The sequence below is a fragment of the Corvus hawaiiensis genome, chromosome Z (assembly GCF_020740725.1).
Source record: "Corvus hawaiiensis isolate bCorHaw1 chromosome Z, bCorHaw1.pri.cur, whole genome shotgun sequence".
Lineage (NCBI taxonomy): Eukaryota > Metazoa > Chordata > Aves > Passeriformes > Corvidae > Corvus > Corvus hawaiiensis.
Window position 1 is genome coordinate 50827690 of NC_063255.1, and position 23515 is coordinate 50851204.

Genomic DNA, 23515 nt, shown 5'->3' on the forward strand with positions numbered 1-23515 from the left:
ATTTCAGAAAAAGCAGGCATTAAAATAGACTTAAAAGCAATACCCCTTTAAATTATTCCAGGTGAATAACTGAGAGGACATGTCCAAACTTGAGGAAAACTGCAGTAACTAATGTTCCAGAGCTCAGAGAAACTTTTTTCACCATAGTACAAGGCAGCTAGGGAACACTTATACTGTGGGAAAGTCAAATAATGATTTCAAAGTTGTAATGGACCAAACCCACTATTTGTATAAATGGTTATACTTACCCTGCTGAAATTTGTCTATTTCTGCAGGTGCTGAATTTGGCTACAGATCTAGAATCAACCAGGCTCCACAGCCATAGCATATTCAACACAGAAAAACAACAAGCTGAAACCTACTGCAGACTCTACAGGGTTTTCAGAATTAAACAGTCACTGACTTTTTTTGAAGTGCAGTGTGTGATTATAGAACAGAGGGGCACAACTATTCATGGCTTCAAACCTTCAGCAACATTTATAGCAGAGCACAGTGAATATGAAATATTATTGTGTCACAGATGAGCACATGCATTTCAAGTTGGAAATACTAGAAAATTGAATTACATTTTTATCTGATTCGTGGTGGATCAATTGCTATTCACTTTGTTGGACATTTAAGTGAAGCATGAAATATTTTGGTAAAAATGCGTGAAACTATGGATTCATTTATCAGCCTCCAAATTGGTCCAATACTTTTACAGATTGCTACATAACAAATTCCAGCAAAACAAAATAACTCCCCTTCAGCCAATTAAATGAAATACAACAAAAACAATAACAACAACAATAACAAAGCCTAACACACAAAACACCAAACCAAATAATAATATTGTGTTTGTAATATTTTCAGCTGTTTTATCATTAGGTTTCAACTACATCTAAAATATAGAAGGTGTCACTCCCTATGAGTATTTGCACTACACAGTCATAAATCCAAAGTACAAAAGGAAACACTAATACTTCATATTCTTCTCTTTCAAGAGGTAATTTTTTGGGAAACAAATAAAGCAATGAATAGTATCCCAAGAATAAATTTCCAGGAAAAAGTGTTTCTTTCTGGTAAAAAATATTATATTTGAACCAAACTATGGTTAACGGAATGTGGTTATAGTGAATGACATTTGTTATATACAGTCCAAATGTATCATAAATAATTTTACGTAGAAAATGCTCTGAATTTTTAAAAGTGCTGATTGAAAAGATAAAATTAATGGATATACAATTTTAAGCAATTAAACCATAAAGGGATAGAATAACAATGGAAAATGAACAAAGTCTTTGGGGCCTTCAAAACTTTCATAGGTGGGAAGGAGCAGGTGAGAACCACCTACCCAAGGTGAATGGGACCTGTTTTCTTCAGTATCACCAAAAATAGGATAGCGGAGTTGATGCACACTCATCCGGCATTTTTGGCTTTATTTCCTCTAACAGGGGAAAAAGCAGCAGAATTTTATTCCCAGTATATTCATAGTTTTGTAAGATTCAAATCATACATCCTGCTTCACTAAATGTTGCAGTGATCAAAAATGCAATTTTCCTTGTCTAATGAAAATCAGAAATATAAGTTCAGCTAAATTACATTTTTGATTGTCTGGTTGTCTGGTTTAGCACTTAGATCAGTCCTGGAAGTGGTTTTCAAACAGCGCGAGTCTAAACAGCAAAGCAGGCAAATAGATCCAGTTAAGTTCATATAATGTTCTCCTCCTATTAAAGAGTTATTTGAACCACCATGGAATTGTCCAGGTTTCGTTTTACCAGGGATTTTTACTCCTAACTTATACACAGATCTGTCACTATATATGAACCTCAGAATCCATATAACATTTTTATATAACTGGTCACTGCCACTGCAAAGAATCCTTGAATCAATGCCTCAAGCTGAAGTTTCTGTCTCTACACTAGATATCTGACTTTTTTTGAGTGCTTATCTTTGTGCTAAATTATTACAGTGTGGTTTAAATGGCAAAAGACTTGGATACAGCATGCATTGTTTTAAGTCTAATCAGAAACATTATCAGGGAAAAATCACTTCATGTGTTCTTGCTGTAGGCAGTTGGGTACCTGGCCTCAAGTACATCTGCTGGCCATCTGATGACCTCTGTTAGTAGCAGTATTAGATACATTATTTATTGCAGCCACAAGTGCTCCCTATAAGTAATCCTGTAGCACGTCTCCCAGCACCAGAGGCTTGCTCTGCCTCAGTACACTGTGTAAGTTGTTAGCTTCACTGAGGTTCTGTGAGAACAGTCTCTTTCAATCTGGAGTTATGGAAAGTAGCTATAAAATTACTTCCATAATCTTAAAAACCTGGCACATGCTGAATGAGGTATTGCAAGTGCTGTGAAGTGGACCCTCATCAACCTCACAAGCTTCAACAAGGCCAAGGGCAGGGGGTGTTCAGCACCTGTGCTGGGGCAACCCCTGGCATAAACACAGGCTGCAGGGTGAATGGATTGAGAACAGCTCTGCCAAGAGATATCTGGGGTGCTGGTGGATGAGAGGTTATACAGGTGCTGCCCAGAAAGCCAATGGTATCCTGGGCTGTACCCAAAGCATTATGGTCAGCAGGGTGAGGGAGGGGATCCTGCCCCTCTGCTCTTCTCTGGTGAAACCCCACCTGTAGAGCTGTGTCCAGCTCTGGAGTCCCAGCACAGGAAGGACATGGACCTGCTGGAGCGAGTCCAGAGGAGGGACACAAAAGCTGTTAGAGGGCTGGAGCACCTCTCCTATTAAGGAAGGCTGAGAGATTAGCGATTGTTCAGCCTGGACAAAAGAGTAAAGGGAGACTTTATTGCAGCATTTGAATACTTTAAAGGGGGCTTACAAAAAACAAATGGGGACAGACTTTTTAGTAGGGCCTGTAGTCATAGGACAAGGAGTAGTGGTTTTAAACTAAAGGAGCATACATTCAGGCTAGATATAAAGAAGTTTTTTCTTATGATGAGGGTAGTGAAAAAATGGAACAGGTTTCTCTGAGAGATTATAGATTCTCTATCCCTGGAAACATTCCATGTCAGTTTGCACAAATAGATGTAGCTGAATTCACCCCTGCTCAAGGCATGGGTTGGAATCGATGATCTTTAAAGGTTCCTTCTAGCCCAAACCATTCTATGGTTTCATAATTTGACTGGTACACACTGCAAAATTTTAAGAGGCAGATAGAGCATGTTTCAATATTGCCATTTTATATCTTGACACGGTAGTGAGTAAAAAAATAAATGTTAGGCACATTGGACAACACCTGCACAGATCGTTTTTAGCTGAAGCAGTAAGTAAGATATGTCAATCTCTCCCTCTCTCCCCCTTCTTCTTGTCCCTTTGTGTTTTTCATCTACTGCCTTGCCCAGTAGCTACTTCATAAATGCATGATTCTAAAAATTCTTTCTGACATCTGTTTCCAATTCATCTTTGTTCATGCCCTTTTCAAGCTCCATATCCTATCATCAGTACATTGGGCCCAATTCACCCCTGATGCAATAACCCAGCCACTGGCTCTAGGGATGGTTTTGGTCTTGTCTATTCAGAGGGTTAATTTCTGTCTAAGCCGTTTAAAATGATATTTCAATGCAATTCCCTTTTAACTGTCATGTTCTATAAGATGCATCTGTACTTCTGTAGTTTCCATTTACTCCCAGGACCACTTCTATGGCTTTTATAAAATGTTATCTACTTCATGCTGCACTTCTTTTATTTGAAATCCCAGCAATGCTCTCAGCTTTCCTGTGGTTATGTTAGTCATAAAAGTTCAAAAGAAAACTTCCTGTTTAGTCAAAGGACTTCCAGGCATTATGAGAATTAAAAAAAAAAAAAAAAAAAAATAGCACACACACGAAGATATCGAACTAAAGCAAATGCTCCCTGCCCATTCCTTGCATATTCAATAGAAAACCAGCAAATGTTAAATATTTTATCATTTCGTGTCATGTGCCTTTCAGGAAAGAAATTTTGTGAAGAGGTGAAGAGGCCACTTAGAGATTACCTATAAACCTAATCTAAAGTGGTATGTCAGACAGTGATGATGAAGTAAGAATATTTTCTGGGTTGTTCTTACATTCTTCTCTCATTCTTTTTTCTTCACCTCTACTTCACCCTCTGCATTCTACTTCAGTGTGTCCCTTCCCTTCACTGCCTCTTAATCCTGCTTATCCATCTTCTCCGAAGTTCTCCCCTATTCAGCCCTGCATGGCATGGCTTTGCGATGGCATTTGGCCATGTAATGCTGTTTCTGTGTTGTAAATTAAGGTTTGGGCCTTTGGAAGGGGGAGTAGATAATAATTCCTACTGCTCTCTCTAGAACTTGCTGCAATCAGCAGCCCCTTAACAAACGTAACCCTCAACAATGCCCCAGGTTCAAACATCTGATGCTTAATAACCTTCGACAGGTATTAAAGGGACTCAAATCATAACTGCCTAATAAAATTTTATGTCTTAAAAAGGGCAAGAAATATGAGCATAAGCTTGCAGTTGTTTGCTAAAACACTGTTATGTACAGATATGCACACAGAGAAATGCTTATAAATGTTTTTAAATTTTTCATGTTTGAAACAGTAGCAAGCTCCTCTCTTCAAGTTGGAGCTTTGGCTTTTAAAAATAAATTATTAAAGCATCATTCCAAAATTATGAGCCCAGAAGGAAGTTTCGTATTTTGAAAGCTTGACCCGAGGAACATTTTTTTTTAGTTTTTCCACCATTCTATTAGCAACACTAAAATATTTGCTTCCATATAAATATGGGCATGCCATAATAACTGAGGGAAATAAAATAGTTTTAAAATTTTAACACTATGCCAAAATACTTGCTACTTAATGTGTTGAAAAAGCTTCTAATGTAAAATGAATGTGGCATCTGTACAGTTTGGACAGCCAAAAAACTCTCTGACAGTAAGCAAAATTAATGAAAAGTGAGTATGCAAAATTTCTGGGTTTTAATACCTCAAATCACTTTAAGCTCTTGGGTTTGGAAAAGCATTAATAAATAATGAGAAATTACCAAAACACTTCTCCAAAGGAAGGAGGCCAAACAAACTTTTCAGTGTTGTGCCCCACAAGAAACAGATGGTGGAAAACAAGTTACCACAATAAATTGGACCCATACCAAGAAAATAGTGAGTAAAGTGAACCACTAAATCCTGTGTCCCTGTGGCACATGAGCTGTTCACCCAATAGATGCATTTCTCTCCCTTTCAGTTCTTCCTTCTGAAATAAGTCAGGGAAAATGTTTTCTAATCATCCTTTCCCTGCACTCTTCACCATCTCTTTACACTTCACTGCTGCCTGCCTTTTGGTGGATCCAATTTGCCCAGGAATGAATTCTTCTGAGTTTGTGATGTAATTTACTACCAATCTTCACAAAAACAAAGCTTTGACAAAGATTAAGTCTACAATGGTTAGCTACAGTAACAATACAACACTGTTCATAAACGCAAGTTGTACTGTAGTATGTGCTCCATCCAATAGCAACTACATTCGATTGCAACCAAAAATCACATGTTCTGTTTGCTTATATTCAGTGCAATTTGTACGGTTCCTCTGAAGATATATAAACCTCACCTCAGAACCCTTATTTAGAAGAGGCAGCTGTAGTTCTGAAAAGCCTTTGTTACGGTATCACAAATAAGAGATTATACAGCATATAATTTCATAAACAAACAATACATATTCTGAAAGTTTTCTGAAAAACTAGTTCTTGTGCTGTGATCCTTCTATTTAGTCCTTTCAACATAAAATAAATTGAAACTGTTCTTTCAACACAGAGTAAAATAAATGTGAAATTGAAATGTGAAGAAAATTCCTTTGATTTTGTTCATGTAATGCATTATGAAAACAGACTACAGCATGTGCCACTGCATTCCAGCTTCATGCTGTGGATACATTTGAGAGCTTGGGCCTTGAGAAGAAAAGCCAGGCAGTGGAAGTAGGCCAGCCCCTTCCAATTTCCATGTTGCACCAAGCTTTAAAGTGGGCATTGGGCTCACATTAACTGGGAGTGCCCCTTTTTGCCATCACACAAGCACCTAAGCAAATCTGTGTGGGAAGAAATGCTGCATATGCGTTGCACTCCAGCTGCTGTGACTTTGACCTGGGCCAGGCTTGGGCAACAGATCGACTCCACCGAGATAGTGCCAGGCATGTGAGCATGAGTCACTTGGTAGATTGACCTTAGCTGGCCACCAGGTGCCCACCAAGTCACTCTACTGCTCCCATCCTCAACTGGATCAGGGGACAAAATATGACAAAATGCTAATGGCATAAGTAGATAAGGACAGGGACATCTTTCATCTATCATCATCACATGCAAAACAGATTAGACTTCAAAAATTTGATCTACTGCCAATCAAAGGTCAGAGTGGAAAAATGGGAAATAAGGAAATTATGTTATCACAGACGTGCACCAACATTGTTGACAGCTCAGCTTTAGTCAGCAGCAGATCCATCTTTGAGGAAATGGCTTTGTCTGACATGGGGACAGCTTCTGGCATCTTGTCACAGATGTGACCCCCACAGCCCCCACACCAAACAAACCTTTGCCACGTAAACTGAACATATGTGGTTATCCAGCCTATCTAAATTTGAGACCCCAGGAAACTTGCAAGTTTCCTAGTCCAAGTCTGAACCAAAAATTACAAATCACTATCTGGAAAAAACAAAGAGCACATCAGTGTCCTTAACCTGTCTACTATTTCCATGCACCAGTTTCTACAAAATGAAAATGTAGGACATGTAGGTCATAGTTGAGACCATTTTCCACCACACAGCAAAGACTCACAGGGTAAATTAGAGAACATACAAATCATAGAATCCCAGAATGGTTTGTGTTGTAAACCACCTTAAAGATAATCTACTTTTAATTCCCCTGTCATGGGTAGGGACACCTCCCACTAGACCAGGTTGCTCAGAGCCCCATACAACTTGATCTTGAACACTTGTGAAAATGGGGCTTCCACAACTTCTCTGGGAAACCTGTTCCAGTGCCTCATCAACCTCACAGTTGAATTTCTTTCTAATATCTGATTTAAACCTACAATCCTTCAGTCTGAAGCCATTCCCTTTTGTCTTGTAATAAGTCTTTCTCCAGCTTTCTTATGGGCTCCCTTCAGGTACTGGAAGGCTGCAATTAGGTCACCTCAAAGCCTGCTCTTCTCCAAGTTGAACAATCCCAATTCTATCAGTCTTTCCTCTTAGAAGAGGTGTTCCATCCTAATAATCACCTTGGCGGCCCTGCTCTGGATTTACTCCAACAGGTCAATTCCTGTGCTGGAGATCCCAGAGCTGGACAAAGCACTCCAGGTGGGCTCTCACCAGAGCAGAGCAGAGGGGCAGAATCCCCTCCCTCACCCTGCTGCCCACGCTGCTTTGGATGCAGCCCAGGACATGTTTGGCTTTCTGGGCTGTGAGTGCACATGGCTGGGTCATGTCCAGGCTCTCATCCACCAGCACCCCCAAGTCCTTCTCAGCACGGCTGCTCTCAGTCCCTTCATCCCCCAGGCCTGGATTGATACCAAGGGTGTCTGAACCCAGGTGCAGCACCTTGCACTTGGCCTTTTTGAATCTCATGAAGGTCCCACAGACACACTTCTGGAGCTTGTCCAGGTCCCTCTGGATGGCATCCTGTCTTCAGGAGTGTCACTGCACCGCTCAGCTTGGTGTCATCTGCTGAGGGTGCACTCAATCCTTTTGTCTATGTCATTAATAAAGGTATTAAATAACACTGGTGCCAGTACAGACCCCTGGTGGCACCACTTGCCACTGATGTCCACTGAGACTCTGAGCCACTGACCACAACCCTCTAGATGTGACCATCCAACCAAATCCTTGTTCATCTAACAGTCCATACATTGAATCCAACTCTCTCTTCAGTTTAGAGAGGAATGTTGGAGGGGACTGTGTTGAAGGCCTTACTGAAGTCCAGATAAACGACATCTGTAGCCCTTCTCTTACCCACTGATGTAGTCACTCCATCACACAAGGCCACCAGGCTGGTCAGGCAGGACTCACCCTTGGTGAAGTCGTGCTGGCTGTCTCAAATCACCTCCTTGGCCTCCATGTGCCTTAGCAGAACTTCTAGGAGATTCTGTCCCATGATCTTCCCAGGCACAGAGGTGAGACTGACAGGTTGGTAGTTCCAAAGGTCCTCCTTTATACCCTCATTAGTGATGGTTACAGCAATCATTTCTGCTGTCACCTGGGACTTCACCTGACTGCTATGAATTTTTGAGTATCACGGAGAGTGGCTTGACAACTACATCAGACAATTACCTCAGGACTCTGGAATGCATCTCATTGGATCACATAGATTTATATATGTTTAGGTTCCTCAGGTGGTCATGAACCTGATCTTCACTTAGAGTGGGAGGGACTTTGTTCCCCCAGTCCCCATTCTTCCGTCCATCCAGTCGAGATTTGTGGGAAGAGACGTTGTAAGCGAAGACAAAAGTAAAAAAGTTGTTGAGTATCTCAGCCTTTTCCTCATGAAGGTCTGACGTACAGTTCATAGTTTTTCCAGTCAAAATAGATGAAGCAGAGTGATACAAGTTTGTCTTATCAAACAATTTCCTGTTAAACAGAAAGCTAATACCATAGCTTTCTGCTCTTAGTAATTTAAAATACATACCTTTCCTCCTAGACTCTTATGGCACTATGATAAAGCTCCCTGCTTTGTATTTCTGACAGTTAAAGCTTCCACTCATAGATCAAATTTTCCTTGAAAACACACCACAATGCACAGGTGCTGAAAGGTCATGAAATATTCATTTAAACACGATTTAAAAGATTCATTGCAAGTCTGAGAGACAAATAATTAATGTCCTGCATGCATGGTTAATGAGTGATAGTGAAAGAAAATTGTTAAAAGACATACTAGTATATACAAATGCTTTCCTAATAGTTTTCCTGCCTCAGTCTGTGAGTTCAGACAAGATCAACAGTGAATTTTGTTACACTGGCAGTCCTCTTTCTAGAAATCAATGAGTCAATTTATTCACAACCTTATTTCTTATCCCCCTAGCCTTAAAAGAAATGAGTGAAGGTCATGCCTTTTTACAGCTGGAGCTGAGTACCAAAAGAAAGAAGTGGATGAAAATAAGCAGTGTATGTAAAAAAAATGCATTGGTACTAGAAAATTTAAATGTTGAGCCTTAGGCTTATAAGTGTTTACTGTTCTGCTGCAACATTTTCCTTGTTTGATTCTTCTTCTGCCTAAGTAATACAATTGAGGCTTTAAAAGCTGTTTCTCACTTTGAGACTTACTCTCAAGTGTGAGTATGATCAGTATTAACCTCAGATTATACCAAATTATAAACTACTTGGAATAAAGTCCTTCATTTTCTGTACTTTCACATTGAACACTGGCATAATTGGCCTGCATATCACTTTGACAAGATCAAACCTCAATGACAACAAACCAAAATAGACACATTTTAAGACCTCTAACAAGACAAAGTCAATGTTAGCTGCTGGCTTTCAGATATGGACATTTCTTATTTTCTAAAATTATTTTCTCATCTCTTCTGTCCACTAAGACATGATATCCTTTTCACATGAATAAATAACAATTTACTCAACATATTGTAACAAAAGATTTTGCAAATTAGAACAATGTGTTGTACTATCATAAAATGAGAACTATTTCAGTATTTCAGCTCTTTTGCAAGTTTTGCCAAAACCCAAGTTTAAGTTGTTCTCAAATAGCTGGTCTCCAAGCAGTGTCCAACAAGCCTGCAAGTTAGACATGATCTTAAAATAATACTCGTGTACTTAAAAATCAGGTCATGACAGGGAAAAAAATCATCAGTCTCTAAAGTACTCAGGATCATATTCAGTTGTATATACAGATTTCAATTATATAAATTACAAAGTATGTATTATCATAGCTGTATTTTCTCATTTCTTCAGGAGGAGTGATTACTGAAAGTGTTAAAGACATCTACCATAAAGTGATACACTTTATCAGTAACATATTATGACTGAGCTTACAAAATTATTTTAAATACATTCATAATAAATCGGAACATACTATGAAAAAAGTATTTTGGGTTATGCAAACAAATGCATCATGAAAATCTGGCCTGTTGGCTTACCCAAGCTTTCCTGTAGAGACAGTGTTATGAATCAGTCACTAGGTCAATGCAATACAAACACATGACATTCTACCTAAGGTGTTGGAGGAGTCTTACAATTTCTTTTTGTAAACCATGAACTCTTTTTGTCAAAACTCATGGGAGCACTGAATCTTTATCAGATGAGTCTCTTTTGTAGCCTGTTCAGTAATTATTGATATAATACATGTTTATCAAAATTCCACTGAATTTACTGTTCTGTTGATTGTTACTTTCATTTTTTTCTATGTCAGTTTTTCACTAACTAGTATTTCAATTGTCAGAGTTCCTCAGAAGGTGAAAATATGAGCATTACTAATTTATTTTAAAATGCTAAAACATGTTGTGTTATAGATCACAAAGAAATAAATTTTTTACTATCTTTTTTCTTTCTTTTTTTTCCCAGTTGGTTGGTTTCTGTGGGTTTTTGGTTTGGTTTGGTTTTTTTTTTCTTGAAGGAACACAAAATGGAAGACTAAAAAGAGAAAACAAAAATTAGAATACACAACTTCCATGTCATACTTGCCAGGACAAAAAAAAAAAATCCCTCAACAAGTCCTTGGCAGAAAAAAAGCTTGATTACTATCTTAATGCAAATGAGAGTGGTGTTTTTCCTGTCACTAAAAATTCATTTGTGTTTCATTCATATCTCCAAGGATTATGTTTTAGAAAATAAACATCCATCAGAAGCTCTTTTTAATGTATTTCTTACTTTACTGATATTATGACAACTTGCTGCAGAAATATATTACAAATGTTTTAGACGTAGGATGTTAGATTTCCTTATTTCTTATGAAAAGATCTATTTTACTAGAAGGATTAATTAAATCACATCATAACACAACTCAAAATATTATTTTGATTATATTTTGTACTTAGTTATTTTGGTGAAGCCCAACAACCTATTTGATATGTATCCAGGTGTGCATATATGAAAACATTTCTCCTGCATTCTTTTCACATGTTGTAGACACAAGTCAGGTCAAGGGAAAAACCCACATCTCTGTGACAAGATTGATTCTTTTTCCACTCTCCTCTTTCACAGTCTGACTGACTGACCAATTTTGGAGACAAACATTTTTTCAGACAGCCTGGGCCACTCCACTGGTTCACTGCTGCACTGTAAAAAAGTTTGTAGTTGACTAATTGTAGAGATGACACAGGAATGACCAGCAAAGGTGGATTAGGATGTTATTCCCAGAACCAGTGCAGGGTTAAATAAAGTCCCATCAGCACTGGAATTTTAAGAGTGTTTGTCTATGGCTACATCTACTGACTGATCATGAGACTGATACCTGCACAGCTGACAAGCACTATGGCTGCTAAAGGATTTGTCACTACAGTTGATCTAGACTGTGCTGTTCTGCTGTAGATTTTCCACACAGATATAGAAAGATGGTTTGTTCTGACATCATAATTCTAGACAGCAGAGAAGCACTTCCATATATATTCATAAAAGCCATCCAGCACATTCATTTTAAGTCATCACAGAAGTAGAAGCAATTCATTAACACTCTGAACAATTTGTACAGATTTGTGCCTGTCTATAAAAAATAGAGTTTGACATTTTAATTTTTTCGTTGCTTCTGGCATGCTTAACTGATTCTTTTCATCTCTCTTCTCTGTCAAGTACAAAACTGCACCTGCTGGCTACATCAGAAAAGTGTATTTTTTGTCTGTCTTTTAATGAAAGGTGTATCAGTTCTTTTAATGGCTAACAGTGAGCTTTAGAGTAAATTACTTTGCCTTCCTGCTTATGACTGTAGTATTTTTCTTAGTGTGTCTCCTTTTTAGAGAAATGCAGTATGAATTCAAAGACTTCATACTGGATTACTGACTACTTTTCCAAAATAAGTTCTTCTCACTGTGAAGAATTTTAATCTTATTTCTAGTCTGATTATTAATTCAGACAACAATACCTTTGGTTTTTTACTACATTCATAGGTCCTCTGCTGTCAGAAACATTATTTCCACTGAATTAATGAATAAGCATCCCTCTGAACATTAAATTATTTTTGTTAAAGCAAGTAATATCCAGAAAATTTTAACTTTCAGTATGAAATTACCTTACTTTTACTTTTTCTGAATTTGTAATTTGCACTACCTTTTTCTGAAGATCAGTTATAAAGAAAAGATATCTTCCAGTAACAGCTCACTAGATCTTTGCACTCTTTGACACTGCTTGTGGGGGGCTGACCCTGGCTGGATGAAAGCCCATTAAAGGTGCTCTATCACTCCCTCTCCTCAGCTGGACAAGGTAGAGAAAATGTAACAAAAGGCTCATGAGTTGAATTAGGGAAAGGAAGAGACCCCTCACCAATTACCATCACACGTAAAACAGACTGGATTTGAAGAAATTAATTTATTACCAATCAAATATGGGTAGGAAAATAACAAATAAAAACGAAATCTTAAATCACCTTCTCCCACCCCTCCCTTCTTCCTGGGTTCAACTTCACTCCTGATTTCTCTACCTCCTCCCTGTCAGTGGTGCAGCAGAAGAGTAAATGGAGGTTGTGGTCAGTTCCTCTGCTGCTCCTTCCTCATGCTCTTACCCTGCTCCAGCACAGGGTCCTTCCCATGACACACAGTCCTCCACGAAGTTCTCAGAGCCCCATCCAAATAGACCTTGAGCCCTTCTAGGGATGGAGAATCTATAATCTCTCCAGGAAACCTGTAGCAGTGTTTCATCACCCTCTTCATAACTAATTTCTTCCTTATACCTTGTCTGAATCTACAGTCCTTTGGTTTAAAATCATTAGTCCCTGTCCTATCACTACAGATCCTACTATAAAGTCTGTCTCTATCTTTCCTACAGGGCCCCTTTATATATTGAAAGGCCACAGTAAGGTCTCCCTGAAGCCTTCTCTTCTCCAGGCTAAACAACCCAGACTCTATCAGCCTTTCCTTGTAGGAGAGGCTCACCCCTCTGCTCAATTTTGAGGACCCTCTCTGGACATGCTCCAATAGGTCCATGTCTTTTTTGTACTGAGGACTCCAGAGGCAGATGCAGTAGTCCAGATGGGGTCTCATCAGAGCAGAGCAGAGGAGGAGAATCACCTTCCTTAACCTGCAGGTCACACTGTGCTCAGGGTACAGCTGGCTTTCTGGCTGTGTACACACACCACCAGCTCATGTCCAAACTCTTATCCCCCAGTACCATTAACAATTCAGCAGGGCAGCTCTTGATCTGTTTATCCCCAGTCTGTATGGACACTGGGGGTTGACCTGACCCAGGCGCAGCACTTTGCACTTGGCTTTATTGAACCTCACGAGTTTCCGATGCACCCACTTCTGAAACTTGTGCACCCCTCTGGATGGCATCCTGTCCTTCAGGAGTGTCACTGCACCACTCAGCTTGGTGTCATCTGCAAACCTGCTGAGGGTGCATTCAACCCCTTCATCTGTGTCATTAATGAAGATATTAAATGACATTGATGCCTGTACAGACCCCTGAGGGCACCACTTGCCACTGATCTTCACCTGTACATCAAGCCATTGATCACTTCCCTCTTATTTGGGTGTGACCATCTAAATAACTCCTACTCCACTGAATTGTTTATCCATATTTCTCCACTTTAGAAAGAAGGATGTCGGAGACAACTGTGTCAAATGCCCTACAGCAGTCAGATAGATAATGTCTGTAGCCCTTCCCCTGCCCACTGGTGTACTCTCTGCATTGGAGAAGATCACTAGGTTGGTCAGCCATGCTGGCCATCTCAAGTCACCTCCCTGGCCTCCGTGTGCCTTAGCACAGCTTCTAGGAGGATCTGTCCCACGACCTTCTCAGGCACAGAGGTGAGCCTGGCAGGTTGGTAGCTCCCGGGCTTCTCCTTTCCACCCTTTTTCAAGATGGCTTGGTTCAATGTTTCCCTTTTTCCTGTCACATGGGACTTCCCCTGACTGCCATGACTTTTTGAGTATCAAGGAGAGTGGCTTGACAACTACATCAGACAATTCCCTCAGGACTCTGGGATGCATTTCATAGGGTCTCACAGACTTATGTACATTCAGGTTGCTCAGGTGGTCATGGACCTGATCCTCATTTAAAGTGAAAGGGACTTTGCTTCCCCAGTCCCCAGCCTGCTGTCCATCCACTTGAGAGGTGTGGGAAGAGAGGTAACCATTGATTGAAGCGAAAAAGTTTAGTATCTCAGCCTTCTCCTTGTCTGCTGTTACCAGTTTGCCAGTCTGTGTTCATCAGGGGCTGTACACTTTGGCCTTCCTTTTTTGTCTGATAAACCTGCTGAAGCCCTTCTTATTACTCTTTGCATCCTTTGCCAAGTTCAGCTCCTCCTGTGCCTTGGTCTTCTGAGCCTCATCCCTAAACAACCAGGTAATATCTCCCTAAAATCTTCCCAGGATATCTGTCCCTGCTTCCATTATCGGTGCATTTCCTTCTTTCCCTTTTGTTTAACCAGCAGGTTTTGACTCATTCATGCCCGCCTCTTACTCTGCTTTCCTGATTTCTTAAACATGGGGATGGAGAGCTCCTATGCTCCATGGATATATCTGCCAGTCCTGTTCTGCTCCCTTGTCCCAGTTTCCCAGTTTTTAGTTGCCCATTGACTAACTTCTCAAAGAGATGAAATTTTGCTTTCCTAAAATTCAAGGTGCTGACTTCATTCTTCTCCTGACCCATAGTTGGTACTGAATCCCCTCCCAATATGCCTCACCTTCAGAGGTGTCCTTATACAACTGGTATGAAGCCCTGGAACCTAGGGAAGTGAGAATGAGGATGAAGATTCTTCTGGGATGGAGGGGCTGCCTACGGCAGGACAGCCTACCCCTACACCATGATTTCCTCAATTAAACAAAAAAGAAGGGTAGTAGTCACTGGTAACTCCCTTTTGAGAGGAATGGAGGGCCCAGTGTGCCGACCAGACCCAACCCACAAGGAGGTGTTGCCTCCTTGTTCCACATAAGGAGGTTCTTTTATGTTCCACATAAAAGACAGCACCAAGAAACATGACAGCCTGGTATGGCCCACTGATTATCAGCCTCTGTTGGCTTTTCAGATAGGCAGCAATGAAATCCCATCAAGAAGGCTGCAGAGTGAAGAAGGACCTCAGGGCCTTAGGACAACTGGTCAAGAGATCTGGAGTACAAACTGTACTTTGTCCTGCCAGTTGCAGGGAATGATGGGGTAAGAAACAGGAAAATCATGCAGAATAATACCTGGCTTAGAGACTGGTGTGACCAGCAAGATTTTGGGGTTTTTGATCACAGGTCAGTTTTTACAACACCAAGCCTACTGGCAACAAACAGGGAAAAAGGATCTTAGCTCAGGAGTTACCAGGACTTGCTGAGAGAACTTTAAACTCAATTTGAAGGGGTACAAGGACATAGACAATGTAATTTTTAGCTCCAGTATACAATCATCACTGTATTTGCAAAAAAGGAAAACCAAAATATTCTGTAGGCGTTAGAGATTTATACAAAGAAATACTATCATAATGTTCTGGTTTTCACATGCTAATTTATCCAAGAAGAAGACCAATACATACTAGTAACTTTTCCTTAGGAAAATCAATGTTGAACTGGAAAGGAAATAAACGCTTCTAGGAGAATTTCTGTCACTGACTGGCTTTTTTCTTGCCTCTTAATATGACTCGAGGTTAACTTTAAAGTAATGCTAAGAACCCTATGTAAAGGAAAACAAGCTCTCAGATTGATGTTGTTATCATCATGTAAGCACCACTGAGGAATACACTTAAACGCATCTGTTTAAAGTTCTTTTCATAATTTGCCTATTAATTTCCCTTCTTATGTAATTTTTTCCCACTATTGCTTGCAAGATTGCATAAGAAGTTAGTCAAAAGATCAGACAAGCAACATCCAGGGGCAGATCTGATATCAGAAAACTCTTAAAAAAACATAATTTCTTTTCATGAATATAATTTACAAACAACAATGAGGTAGATTGTGCTAAGTTCCTTAAAGAATCCTAGTATACATATCCAATATTTCAGGAATTAAAGAAAAAACCTCTTCTCTTGAGGAGAAGATGCAGCAATTCCTGGACCTTTGCTCTTTATCTTTCCCAAGCAGGGCAGCAGAACAATTGTGGTTTTATTCATTCCTCGAAGCACTGCTGTTGGCTGGATATCAGGTGCAATTTATGTTCTACTTTTTTCTCACCTATCTATAAACACCATTTTCAACAAAAGATACATAGTCCTGCAATAACAAACCCAGTCCTCTACAGTATGAAAAGTTCTAGCCTATCTTCATCATACCTCCGTGAGGGATTCTCATCTTATTTTTATAACCTAACAGGAGAATGATTGCCTCAAAATAAGAAAACTTTTCCTTCAAAATCTCTAAAGACTTAGCATTACAAAAGACTAGGCAACCTAAATACAGACATGGTACCACCTGCTTCACCACTGAAACAATGCAGCCCAGCTGATGAACACAGTGCAGGTGTGATTTCTCAACAAAACTCTCCCATCATGCAGCAGAAACATTGCCATACATGAAAAAATTTGAGAGTACAGAGAACAGGAGGGACTTGCACAGCTTGATTTGAGCACAGGCCCCTCTCCTGCAGCATGGTCAGGTCCATTTATCCCAGTAGCTTCAGTCTCAGCTAACAAGAGAGCTCTTTGACCAGTATGAGTTAGAGACATGTCAAATCATTTAAGATCAGAAATGAAAGTTGGCTTGCTCATGGTCCCCAGAGCTATCCCAAGGTGGATTACTACAGATACCTTCCCAAAATTATGACTGATGGAGAAATTTGCTCTCTTGGACTATTCACCACCATAGAACAGGCAACTGAGATAAAATCCCTGCTACTTTTTCCCGACTAAAAACCATGAACATGTAACTGGTACCAAAGATGGGGCTGTATTGCAGTTTGCATGCACCGCTCTGTAGGACACTGAGCCAGCAACACCAGCACTGCTGCTGCTTCAGTTGCGGTCTGTGCTAATACAGATACAGAAATTTTGGGCTGCAGCATGTAAATATTGCATGAGATATATCACAAACTTCCCTACAAAATACAATGTGTTTATATAACAGGTGCCATGTATTTTATCAGATTGAGTATTCTAGAGATTGTGCTTAGGAAGGTTTGCCATAGACATTTATTCCATGTGCCCTTGTGCATACCTCGCTTGCAAGACCTTTCTGTACCTGTGAGCATTATGATTTCAATATTATTACTGGTTTGAGCAGTGGAAAGGTATTTTGCTTCTACACACACATACAGCCTCTGAAAAACCATGGCTCACAGCATATATACAAGTAGAGTATGAGAAATGCTGCCTCTGCAAAAATATGTGCCCAATATTCATGCCTACTTTAACACTACATTAGACAAGTGACACAGCAACCATAGTATGATTTTATATCCACACGTAAAATTACTGTTCGTGCCATCACTGAAAGGAAAGCCATAAATAGAACATGGAAAGAAAGAGATATGAGCAAACATACATACACAAATCTCCCTGGTAATTAAAAAATTCATACTGCGCTCTGATTCAAAACCAATAAACAAGTTATCTGAAGAAAGCTAAGAGCTACAAGAGCTCTAGTGTACTTATTTCATGTCACATTTTAAATAAAATATTGATTTAATATTACAGACATCGATGAGAATTTGGAATTTTTTCTTGTTTTTAAGAAAAATAGATGATGTGATAAAAGGTGTAACAATTTGAGAAGACATGAGAAGGAAGAACTGTGACTTTTACTGGGTGGTAGAAAAATCCATGATCTTTTTGAAGATTCCTACCCTATGTCCTTCAAAAGGATTGTTATTGGGTTTTACTCTCCTAGTTTTCCTTTCTTACAATGCATTCATGTGTTAGATTTTTTAATGAATGCCATTATTATAAATTAAGTCATTTCACTGCTTATTTTAATTTTCTTAAGCTTGTCCCCTTCATTAAATTGATAGAAACCACCTTCTCCTATTTGCACTTGAGAAGTCTAGATCTGGACAGTACAGACGTTAAAATACCTTACAGGAATCAAAGCCGGACAGCAGACTGAAGTGATGGCAAACACTGATTAAAGCTCTGAGTACTGTTACTGGACTTTCATTTTCTTCAGGTATTAACATCTTTGCAAAACACTAAATGTAATCTCATAGAGTATTACATTTACATTACAAAGGCAGACAACTCCCGTCCAGTTCTGGTTAGTTTATGGGGTTTTCCTCAGTAAGCTGTGAAGCATACTGTTTTGTAGGTGTTCAAAAATGCTTCATAGAGTTTACATTCCTAATATAAATGTAGAAAATACTGCTGGCTGAATTCAGTATTGCATTTGTTGTTATGCCATTTCTATTAGCAGTTTCCATACAGATCTGTGAAATTGAAAGTTAATTGTTTCCCATGTTTTGCAAGTTTACCTGTTTTAACCTTAATTTTATTCTGACATGTTATTAATGTGAAACTATTACACTGATAAAAATACCTTACAATAGGACACAGGCCAGAGATGTTAAAACATAACTGATACAATGTTTGTACTATGATTTAACAGAGACTCTGGAACATGTCGTATTAAAGAAAGCCTGGGTCATCAAACTTTGCAGAAAAACAATGTTTTTCCATCACATTTTGAAACTGCATTTCTGAAAGACAGCACTGCTTTTGAAAAGATGCATCTTTTCACAACACAGCCATATCATATGAAGATATTCAGGAGGCGTGGGGAAAGAGAAAACACTTCTGAAGGAGAAGACAAAGTACAAGATTCAAGACGTTGGGTACCAAAACTGAACACTAACTGCTGAAACTTGGATGCTGCTTAAGCTTTCCAGAGCTGAGAACTGTAACAAAACTCGAATTTACATGTATATCAGTGCACATCCACTGAGTACAGCATCCAGTTTGGAGGTGCTAACATGTTCATGAGACTCTGACAAGCCCAGAGGAGAAATGCTGTGCTCTGCTATCAGAGGTGAGATCATACAGAAAAATTAAACCAAGTGAGGTAACACATATGCACCAGACCATAACCCCCTAAAATGACTCAGTGTTATTTTCTTTACTATTTTATATGCAATAGTTGATTTGCATTATTTCTCGTACACAGTAGCTTGTCCAAGAATGAAAAAAAATACTGAACTAGCTTATAACAGGTATATGATCTCTATAGTAGTGACAAGTAAGGACAGCAGGAATTTTCTTTTTAAAAGAAAAACCCGCAGCTATGCAATGTGGATACGTCCACACATTGTTCCAGTGGTTTTAAATGTAATTTTCAATGTATGAGCAACGGAGGTGCTGTGTAGTCCCAGCATATAAGCAGAATCCTCCTGCCAAAAGCCTCATTTGGGCAGCAAAGATCTCACACAGATGCAGGAGTTAACTGTCTCCTGCTGCGAGCGCCTGGACTTACTGCGCTTGGCAACACCTCTCATGGGATTAAGCACAGTCAAACAATACCAAATGTAAACTGCATCATGAAAAACACATGGGAAGCATGAGGGGAAAGCAGGATTAAGAATTTAGGATGCTTTCCTTTCTTTGCTTTTTATGCAGGGAATACTTCATGAAGCTTTAGACCTTAAATGTGTATTTGCACAAAATAAAATCTTTGCTTACTGCAAAGGTTTGCAAACAGTAATCATCTGATTGGACTTTTGTTATGATTATTCTTATTATTTCAGTTTAAATACTCTAATATGTATACAGGGAAACATATGTATCTGTTTAATATCTATTACTAGATGTAAATAGAAATTAAAATTTGAAATCTGTTTTGTCTGGTTTTGTCTGTTTTGCCATAAAGTACCTTTTATATTTCAGCTGAAATAAGCATACTTTTTAAATATAATATTTGTTGTTGGCCATTGAGATTAATTTAGCACAAGTATTGTAAATAACAGATTTATTATCAGATTTTCTTCACTGACTGGATTTTTTTTTTAAACTCTAAGTCCCTGCAATTCTCTTTGTGAGAATAAAAGGATGTTCTTTCATAATTAAAAATACTGAGAACTTTTTTTCAACTAGTAAGAATATTAATTGGGTTCACCATCAAAATGTGATAACATGTAAAATATCTTGTTTTGCATGTTAATGCTCCATAATTGCACAGAGCTTTTCAACTTCAAAGCTCTTTACATGAATTAAGTGGATGTCCCTGGAGGCCTTAAGATACATTTTCTTTGCCTTCAAAAAGAAGATTTGCACCAGACAAAAGCTTTGTGTAAAACACAGGACAGGGCTTTGTTTTTTCCGTCTACTTACACTGCACAACGAGATAAAATATTACCACCCTTTTGCAGACAGAGAAATGGGGGGGGAAACTTAATGGGACCATCCCTGCTCATGTTAAAACTCTGTACTTTACCTCGGTAGTGATGCACTGAGCAAGTGAGAAACAAAATGCAACTCAGTTTTCCAGAGCCACGCCAACATACATTTCAATTATTTCTTTACCTCCCCACCAAAGACGAAGCTGCCGAAAGGCCAGTGATTACCTCCTACTGCACCACCTCACATAGAGTGAGTTTGCTCAAGCACTCATGAAGAGAAAAAAGCATTTGCCAGAATTCAGTCAAAGGCTGTAATCTGGTACTCCACTTTGCTTCATCAAAAGACATTTGAAAAGTCCCAAAAGCCAGGAGAAATGGTTATTCCCCTTCATCAGATAGACTGAAATCTATCACAAATCACTATGCATTATTTTCACATTGAGCTTTCTTTTCATTGTCTTTTAAACCATGCTACAAAAAAGAAACTGCTACAGATGTTTACAACCTATGTGCTAAAGAGTGAGTATTTTTTCAGCATCCTTTGCCATTTTTGGTGAGTACAAATAAGATCAACGAGTATTCCTCTTTGTACTTACCATGTGATTTTTATGCCACTTCACTGGACACAGGGTGTAATACATTGGGTCTTTTTATTGCTCAAGTAGAAAGTGCTCATTACCTATTTATGTTTATATATAGGAAAAAACAAAGAGTTAGTACAAGGGGCATACTTCACACTGTTGTAGTGGTTGATTTCCTCAAGATGGTCTTCTGGGGTTTTGGCGCGGTTTGCGGAGGCACAATTGCAGGTCTCGGAGGGGGAAAGCTATTACTGGGACTTATCCCCAACCCTCCATTTTCCAGAAGAAATGGAGGCAACGGAGGTGGTGGAGGCGGCAGAGGAGGGCACTGGTGTGGCAGCTTTCCTGCAACCCGGGCGGACTCACTGTGCAAGTGCACTTCCCTGTTTTTAATGTTATACCGAACGTCACAGTCGGGGCAGTAGCCGTGGTACTGCACTTTTTCACTGAACCGTACCCGCTCCCTTCCTCCTGGCTGGGGACACCGCTCTTTCTCAGGTCTGTGCATCAGAGGCTGCATCACGACTTTCTCCAAATTACTGTTCGGTATACAGCACATATCTCCGTTTGGGATGCGTCCGGGCCCGGCAGGCAGGCCCCCGTTCCGCAGCAGGGTGCCATTAGTCTTGACGGGGTTGGCCAAAGGAGGCAGCCTCGGAGGCTCATCACATTTGACCGGCGTCAGTCGAGGCGGAGGAGGGGGCGGGTTTGGCTTCCGCAGCACGGTGAGGATGGCGGAGGGGTGCGCAGGTGGCTTGATGAGGGGCGCATTGCCCCGCACCTTGACCTTCTCCAAGCTGGAGGCTGTTGTGCTGCTGGAGCTGCTGTTAAGTGTGTCTGTTTTGGAACTGTCTGTCATCTCATCCTCCAGCTGCAGATCACAAGTCAGCGTGTCAATCTGGTCAACCACCTGCACAACAGCCAGAGTGAGAACAGTGAGAAATGCATACCCCAGAGAAGGCACAGAAAAACAAAACCATTCTCCACTATCAGTTTGTCCTCTCCAGAACTGAAGCATCTAATTTTTTTGACCATTATTTCTTTTTTCTTGTCAACATAACAAAATAATCAGAATAAAAATGACAACAATAATTATGATAGGAATGGCTAGTTTGCTAGGTCATCACCTGAATACAAGAGAAATATAACTTGAAACAGTCTAGAATGAAATTCCCTTTCTTCCCCTCCAGGGTTTACTCGGTAATATCATTTTAAGTGAAGTGTAATTCTTCAATATTACACTTTGCCTTCCATTTCAGGAGGAGACAAAACTGTTCAACTTTAGCTTCTACATGACAGCTTCTGAACCCAAAACTTCTGCACAGTATCTTTTAACTCTGGCCTTTCAAACACTCTAGATTTAAATACGTGTTCTCTGTATAGGTGATTTTAGATACCTAGAATCAAAGTTTGATACACACTTTTCTGACAATTTTTTAACATTTTTTAACATTTAAAAGAGACTCTGAGAAACAAATTCTCTCTTGCATTATATGCCTTTATGAATATTTTCCATAAGATATGAAATCCTCCAAAATAATACTGAAATAGCATTTGCTGGAAGAGGAAAAGTTGCTTGGTTTTCAGTTACAAGTATTTAAGAACTCATGCATTTTATTTGAAGTTTTCCTCTACCTCCCAGGATTCTGTTTTTAGATTCTACATTGTTAGAGCTTTTCTAGTCTTTAAGACTACTTTTTCTACTGATTTTTTAAAGGACATGAAACCAATAGTGCCTTTACTCGGTAGAGAAAGTTTTTCATAGGACAATTAAAAGCCCTTCCTGAAAACTGCATTTAAGTCCGTACACAGCTGAACATTAGTTATAAGCTACATGTAACTACAACAGATACTACAGGAAGTAGCACTAGCACACATTTAAAAACTGGTCTCTGTCCTTTACAGCCTCGTAGGATGTACATAAAGTAATCAGTAGATGAAATGTTGCTTAATTAACTTTGGTGCATGAATAAAAAACCTGTGCTACTTCTTGGGGTCCTTACGGGAGACCCGTGATGTTGTGGAGGGGACACCCCAGTACCTCTGAAATTAAACTAGATGTTGCCATTGTGCCACAGAAACTTTAATTTCTACTTCTTGCTTTCAATAATTTGGTGCTGATACTACTGATTTCAAACTAAGACTATATTTAGGCATATGAGTCATATATTAACTGCAAAAAAAGTGAAAGTCACTACTGAAGGCAGTGACTATTTAGTTAAACCAGTCACTCACTTAGGTGTCCAGTAGTAAAAGACAAATAATAAAAGCAAAATTACCATAAAATGAAAAAGCACTCCAGCTTTCACTGCTCATACAGTAAGCTGAGTTGGATAATACAAAATTCATAAAAATTCATATGCAGCAATTCACTTTAATGCTTTCCTTCTCCTAAAACCAGCAAACATGCAAATAAGCATCATTCAGAGAGCTTTCAAGAATCTTGGAAAAAGCTTTACTTTTTCTCTAAAAGGACAAAAAACTGACTCATTTATTCAGTGTTCAAAGCCCAGCTTCATGCTGCATTTAAATTTCTATTTTGATTTTTTCTCCAAAAAAAAAATAAAGAAAAAACATACTCTTAAAAGACAGACATCAAATCCCCCAAATAATA

The 23515-nt window shown here is 39.3% G+C and overlaps 1 protein-coding gene across 5 annotated transcripts in view; it reads right to left on the bottom strand.

Annotated features, from left to right (window-relative positions):
- Positions 1 to 23515, bottom strand: part of PRR16 (proline rich 16) — a 154642-nt gene that overhangs the window by 28833 nt on the left and 102294 nt on the right. For 3 of the 5 annotated variants that reach the window (XR_007200903.1, XR_007200905.1, XR_007200904.1), the window contains exon 2: positions 20917 to 21811. Coding sequence is in view for 1 of the 5 variants with exons in the window: in XM_048291448.1 (XP_048147405.1) it covers positions 21053 to 21811 (759 nt within the window). In the remaining 4 variants the exon portion in view is untranslated. The remainder of the gene's footprint in view (positions 1 to 20916; positions 21812 to 23515) is intronic. The other 2 variants (XR_007200907.1, XM_048291448.1) reach the window with 1 other exon arrangement.